This window comes from Eupeodes corollae, chromosome 1 (genome assembly GCF_945859685.1).
Source record: "Eupeodes corollae chromosome 1, idEupCoro1.1, whole genome shotgun sequence".
Lineage (NCBI taxonomy): Eukaryota > Metazoa > Arthropoda > Insecta > Diptera > Syrphidae > Eupeodes > Eupeodes corollae.
This window is the reverse complement of record NC_079147.1, coordinates 139,067,067-139,074,062: the sequence shown is the minus strand read 5'-3', so window position 1 is coordinate 139,074,062 and position 6,996 is coordinate 139,067,067. Positions and strand designations below refer to the sequence as shown.

Sequence of the window (6,996 nt, the reverse complement as noted above, 5' to 3'; positions counted from 1 at the left end):
GTTTTAATGATGTTACAACTTCATTAGCTGAGTTTTAAGAGTCCGGAATTTTTTTTAAGGTAGAAATATAACATAAATGCATGCATTGCATTTAGAAGTTTTAGAAAGTTTTTTTAAAGGTAGAAATATAACATATTTTGTGCAAAATATTCGGAAAACAAATACATCAATCGAAATATTTCTTTTGTTTCTTCAAACATAAGTTGCAGTTCGATAAATTGTACGTGAAGACTTTTTATCCTAAAATAAAAACAAAAAATAATTTAATTAAAAAAAGATAGTTTAAACTTAATTTATTTAAGCAAGGCTATCATTTGGCTGATGGCTTATCGGGCCATGCTTTAATAGATTTATGTTAAAAATTGTATGCATATTACAATTTGATAAGTTGAAAAATCGTTATCTACGACAACATAAGGGACTTCATTTGCAGTCAACTTCATTCTTTAAACGTAAATTTTGACCAAGGCAACGAGTTATTTTTTTAATTGTCATGAATTTCAAATTCAGAACTTTACTTCGCAAACCACTACTTTATGTTCATAGTACAAGTACTGCCAGAAACATTATTGTCTACAAAACAGTCCTCAGGCAAACTAAAGGGTGTCCCAAAATTAACGCAAGATTTGAATTAAATAGAAAACGCCAACACTTCACTGCACAAATGGCGGCAAATTCAAATCTTGCGTTAATTTTGGGACACCCTATACAAGTCCATCACGATTTGTATTTTGTATTGTATCTATTTCTTTTCCGAATTGACAAGAAAACCATTTACAGAAAACATTTAATTGAGTTGTGCAGAAAATAAATATATCAGAGAGTAATAAAGTTCAGCTTTCAGTTGAATGGAATAGCATGATCAACTGTAATTTTGATAGAAGTAGACTTGACTTAATAGTTAGGGAGATTTTTCTTGACTGACTTTTCAATCAAATTTCTGGCTGGCCAATCAAAGGCTAGAAACTTGCCTAACTTTAAAGTCTCTTATGTCGTCTGAAGATGCTCATTGTTATATTACATTATTGTTTTCGTGATCAAAATTGTGCTCGTGCAACAATTTTAATCTTGATTGTTTTTCGATAGTTTGTAGCATATATCTTTGTCCTAGTATTTTTAAATAAGTTATTATTAAATGATATGAAGGAATAAACGCTTTACTTTTCGTACTTGGCCACATTTAAGATACATTTTTAAATAATTCCGATCATAGTCCATAGTTTTTATCTTATTTGCTTGCTGGGAATTCTATTCGTTTAGGTAAATAAAATTAAGAACAGCGTAATGTTATAGTACAATAATTTTATAAGAAGTAACTGTCACCAGCGGCTTCGCCCACGTGGTAAAAGAAAATAAAAAATTCACATGCAGAAGTTTCAGATGCAAGTACATATGAGTAAGTTGCTTAGCTTTCCACAATCCAAAGAAAGAGAAACCAAACGTAACGCCACCTATCGTTAAAATGATGATATTATTTAATTGTAATGGCAAATCCTTAGCAATAATTATTGGAAATCGACGAATAATAGTAATTTTTGCCTTTTCTCTTTTCAGCGGCTGTAAAAATAATGTATCGCCTAAGTTGTCTGATACGAAGCCTTGTACCGTTACATAATCGACGGGAATCTAAGTTTCGCATAAGCATTACTGGCACGCCAATTAGAACTTACATACGTGAGGGCACACCGTACAGCTCAAGCGAGTTAAGAAACTCTAATGGGTATGAAGTGCTCTATTTTGAGTCTATGGCTGTGTATACTAACAAATACTCCCTCATACATATCTGCACCTACTTCATTCAATGTTTGATTTGATTTTCAAAACAACGTCGTTTCCTAATAGTAAAATCGCCTTTGAGAGAGAAATTGATCGATATTACTGTGTTATTTTGTAAATCAGGGTAAACACTTGCAGTATGTTCAGGATTACTACCATAACATCGGTATAAATGCAACAAATTCTGCACCTTGAATATCATAATTTGTTTCTCGTAAAATCTTAACACTTAGTTCATCGCTGTGTGTTCTTCGAGACTAAAAAATAAATATATCGAAAATCCATTTATAATTTTTACCTGCGGATCTCCTTGAAATAGCTAAGAATGAGATATTTTGCGGCAGTATAAAGTGTCTTAAAACACTCTCCAGCCTTGTAGGAGCCTCCACAAAAAAAACCATCTCAAAACATTGCTCCGTGGCTACAAAAAGGACTAACAAACAAACAAATACAAATATGTATATTTTTCGTTTCTTTAGAAAAAAATCTGTTTCTCTATATAAAAAAAAAAACTATTTTTACTTAGTGACTTCGACTAGAGTCGATGGATCAAGCCCAGCAATAAGCATATCATCCTTTTCGATTCGTCCTTCATTAGCACGAATTTCTAATCTGTAAAAAAGAAATTAAATATATTAGCAAAATATTGTAATATTTTTATCGGGAGTATGTGGTTGTTGTGTATAAAAGTATTTGCATTGGCTTAATAAATGACCTTTATTAACATAATCAATCAAATCACAATTTAAATGGAATCCATTGTCTAAATAGTTATCTAACTAAGGAATAATTCTATTCTTTTTTTGGATCGAGCCACATTGCGTCTCAATAAAATGTTTTAAGTTTTCTTCTTGTAGTTTAAGGACCATAACACATCCACCCAACAAAACCGAGACTGTTTCAATTTTTTTTTTATAAAATAAGCGCATCGAATAAGAACCTTACAAACATTTGCTTACCTATTAGCATTGTGGTTAACATTCCAAAGGTTCGGCAGGTACTTCGGTTTCATTACATTCAAAAAGTGTTCTCGCCAAAGTTTCTCCAACTCAATGAGTCCGCCAAACTTTTCTTGATATTCCTGGACGACTTTTAAGCCATGCGGTGTGTAACCATCAATGCTCTCCCTAAAAAAAGCTCAATATTACTTCCATAAACATACTTAAGGTTTATAAAGCTTACACAACATCGATACTCAAACATTCTTCCAGCATAGCAGTGCTTACTTTATCAACTTCAGGATAATTTTTTAAAACGATTTTCTCTAATTCTTCCTTTCGCCATTGAGGAATACGTTCACCATTATACATCAAAGCTCTTGCTGCTGACCTAAGTTGTCTAAGTATATAAAAAATTAGTACATATCAGACGAAAACCATCAAAACAAGATTACTTACTTTAATTCTGGAATTTCACTAACTTTAGGTCCTCCTTCATCATTTAGATATGGAGCGTTACAGTGTTTTGCCAATTGTGTGCGAACTTTTAAATCTGATATATTGCTTTTTTGATGACATTGTGGACATAGAAGCAAAACATCATGAGAGGTGTGTGATTTCATAACGACAGGAAAATGTTTTCGATATTCTCTAGGAACTATATTTTTTCGAATATAAGCATCTTTTCTACCGCATACCACACATTGATTCTCTTTTGGTGTTTGATAATAACGTCCAACTTCACCAACAGCTCGACCTGCAGGCTCGAAATTTAAACGCACCGTGTATGGGTCTGTGTTGACTTGTTGAGCTAAATTTTGATCAACGTACCTTAAAACAATAATTTTAAAATTAAAAATTTGAATTGTTGTGTTTTTATTTGTTATAAAGTCAAACAAAAGCTGCAATCTTAAAAAGGTAAAAAAAAGAAGTTGAAACCCATGACTTTTTTTTATTATTCTTGCACTAAAGGGGTTATGAATACTCTTATAATGTTTTAACACACTGGGAGCAATTAAGAAAGGAGGATAGGATTAGAAAGAAGAAACCGATGCACATTGGTTTTGAATGTCTGCACATTGTAATGAGTTGGAAATATTGAGCCTGTTGAAGCATTCCACATTCGTGTAGTGCTGCTAAAGAAAAAATCTCTGTACTTAACAGTACGTCCGAAATTGGGCTCTAGAGTAAACTGATGGGAATTCCTAGTATGGGTATTATGATTGAATTGTTTAAGGGGGGAATGCAACTGGCTATTTCAATAGAGCTTTATTTTATAGCAAATACAATTTTGAGCAAAATCAAATGTTCCTTATACTGAATACGAATAATATGGGTTTCAGATTCTAATAGACTTTTAAAATAGCAATATTTCCGTACACTACAACTTTCACTTGCACCCTACCTGTTAAAGCCACGTTTTGGTACCTGGCGATTAAATGACTGCGTTGGAATGCTCGCAGAATCTTGCCTTTGCAACTTAAGGCCCCATTTCATCAAACACATTATACAACACACGACAAAAAATACTCCTCACTTGACACACACACCACTTGCTGGAGCTGTTAATGCAGCTCGGGTATGTCTCATCTAACCAAGAGTTTGATCGTTCTTTCTTCCGAATTTTCCTGTCGGTATCGTGTTTTGCCACTCACACTTTCTTTTCACCAGACTGATCCAAGAACAGAACTTTTAACACAGTAAGTGTTACAAAATAAAATACGTATAAGTATATATATATCTGATAACATAAGAAACTGCCACTGCATGAAGCTGTACTTTTGAGCCTATGTTTTCGCAAGCAAACGATTTTTTTCGAGTAATTCTTTCCCCTTTGTTTTTGTAAGGTAACACTCTACTTTATTGGGTAGATTTAGCCTATTTTAAAGAAGGCTATAGAAAGTGAGCGCGAATTTGCTCAGTTTTTTTATAAATACACATGTTAAGGTACAAATGATACTTGGTGGTTGGGGTTTTCCCACGGATCTTAAATTTCCAAGCTGTATTAACCGTAGTCTACCGTTAATCTTTTTTGTGTGTCCCAAAGCTCTTCGACTTTGTCGGTAGTCAAATATGTTGTTTTAAATAAACTTCCTAATTTTAACTAGACTTCCCTTTGCCAATTATAAGTTTTCTACTTAGAGCCAATTTGCTTGCAGCACAGTTTACTGTTAATTCGATGCTGTCAGTGAGTGACGACTCCGCCTGTACTTGAAAGCGTAAACGATTCTATTTGACGAATCTTCTTTTGCACTCGTTCAGTTACTAGAGTACTTACAAATTTTGACTTTCACAAATCCGCTGGCCCGGATAGTATCCCCGCTATTGTCTTGAAGAGGTATCTTTCCTATTCTACAGGTTTCTTTCCGAGTGGATGGAAAACTACATTTGTCCAGCCTGTCCCTAAAAAAGGCGAATCCTCCTTACCATCTAACTATTGTTCAATTGCACTTACATCCCTTGTTTCCAAGGTCATGGAAACGATGATCAATTTTCAGCTTAAGAAATATCTTGAAGAACGATGACGCTTTTCCTTATTTCTGAAACTTCTAACCCAATAAATTGTTTCGCTGACGACAGTACCCTCAGCTTTTCATGTACGTTTTTAGATTCTCATCCTTGTTCTTCGGATGTGGACTACCGACGGCAGCGTATGATAATCTCATTAAATTCTTGACAACATTGTTCCATGGAGATTCAACCCGTGTAGAATTTAATGCTTTAAAAACGCGTAACCCTCCCCAAATGCAACTATCCATGAGTGGTACTTGCATCGAGGAGACTAAGCAGCTATCAGTCCTAGGTATGTGCATTACAAACCACTCGTTGTGGAGTGATCACACGACGGTGCAAGAAGTTTTTTACCCCTTCTGATCTGGCTATAATTTATAAAGCCTATATTCGTCTAAAACTTGAGTACAATTCCCATATTTGGGCAGGTGCTCCTATAACCCAATTGAGTCTCTTGGACAAAAAATTCTATAATCACCCTTGATGGCTACCAGGGAATTTTCTGTTAGCCAAAACCACAACAAACTTTTGACACTACTCCAAAGCCGAACCATTTTTATCTCATAGATATCAATCACATATTTAGAATATATTTTAAATACTAACCATTGAGCTTTCTTTCGGTCACAAGTGCAGAGCAGCTCACCATCTGGAGCTTCCAACAAACAATTGTCATACAAAGTTTTCGATCTTGTACTAATTCCCCTACTCAGGGGTTTTTTAAGTCCTATTTGAGCGAGTTTTTTTGAACCAGGTGAATTTCCAACAAGTGCGCTCTGTTTGGAAAAACTTTCTTTGAACCTAACATCCAAGAATGCGTCAATTTCTTGAAGAACACATTCCAAATTGTTGTTATAGCCTTGCCAAAATCGTCTGTAAAAAATATCAAATCACATAACTAAACTGTATTTTTTAAGAATACAATGTAGGTAGGTACCTCTTTTTAAGTACATTGGATAAGTTTTTGAATATTTCAATAGCAACCATTGCATCTTTGGCGGCATATTCTATTTGAGAAGTTGATAGTTTAGAGGCTTCCCAATCCGAGCAAACTAATCGCCAATTCTTATCTAGAGGAACATTTAAAATTGACTTGGACATTTTAGCCAAACCTTCCGATTTATTATTAGTCAAAGCTGCTAAATATCTTAAATCGAAAGTACTAGCTACACCAACACCATAGTCGAATGACAATTTCCCAGCATCATCATGTGCACCAATACCAACTTTAATGACTTTGTCATCTTCGAGAAGTTCCCGAAGACTTATGGGAATTGTTTTAAGACTGCAAAGACGTATCAAAGCACAGAGACCCTTGTGTGTGGCTAATTGCAGCATAGCTGTTGGTCGGCGTTTCCCACCTACCGTCACCCATTCACAATCGAATCCCAAAACTCTGTATTCATTGCAATGTCTAAAAATTAAGTAAATTAAGTATTTTTATTACAGTGTTTTGATTGGAAGAGGTAAACAAACTTTTTGAGAGTTGAAACAATTCTTTGGCAGTCATCAGTAGTTTCAATCACTTCGATATGCTTGTGCCGCAGCGGGTTTCGAAAGTCGTACGCATACTTGAGGCTTTGTATAATTTTGCTGCGGTTTTTAAAAATAACACACGCTAGGCCTACACCGATTGTCACCAATGCGGCATTAGGGATTACAATTTTTTTACCTTCAGGCATGAAACAAAAAATTAAGTGAAAAATAAAAACAAATTTGGTCTATTGTTTCCGTGGTATTTGCTAAACTTAACTTTACATTTGGAAAAAAT

General features: G+C 34.4%; 1 protein-coding gene across 2 annotated transcripts; it reads right to left on the bottom strand.

Moving 5' to 3' along the window:
- Positions 1-2,128: 2,128 nt before the first annotated feature.
- On the bottom strand, positions 2,129-6,996 carry LOC129942116 (exonuclease 3'-5' domain-containing protein 2). 2 transcript variants are annotated; one of them, XM_056050927.1, is made up of 8 exons: positions 6,702-6,996; positions 6,163-6,639; positions 5,832-6,098; positions 3,174-3,545; positions 2,959-3,114; positions 2,736-2,903; positions 2,299-2,388; positions 2,129-2,209 (listed from the first exon to the last, which is right to left on the bottom strand). In XM_056050927.1, exons 1-8 carry the CDS (start codon positions 6,905-6,907, stop codon positions 2,179-2,181), a joined length of 1,767 nt encoding a protein of 588 aa, XP_055906902.1. In that variant the 5' UTR covers positions 6,908-6,996; the 3' UTR covers positions 2,129-2,178. The 2 variants fall into 2 exon arrangements, with proteins under 2 accessions (XP_055906902.1, XP_055906903.1); XM_056050928.1 differs by lacking the exon at positions 2,129-2,209 and having other exon boundaries at positions 2,222-2,388.

Coding starts and splice junctions, on each gene's coding strand:
- LOC129942116 (XM_056050927.1), bottom strand. CDS start 6,907: ATGCCTGAAGGTAAAAAAATTGTAATCCCTAATGCCGCATTGGTGACA. Junction 6,099..6,162: donor TCCAATGTACTTAAAAAGAG/GTACCTACCTAC, acceptor TATTTTTTACAG/ACGATTTTGGCAAGGCTATA. Junction 3,115..3,173: donor AGTGAAATTCCAGAATTAAA/GTAAGTAATCTT, acceptor TTATATACTTAG/ACAACTTAGGTCAGCAGCAA.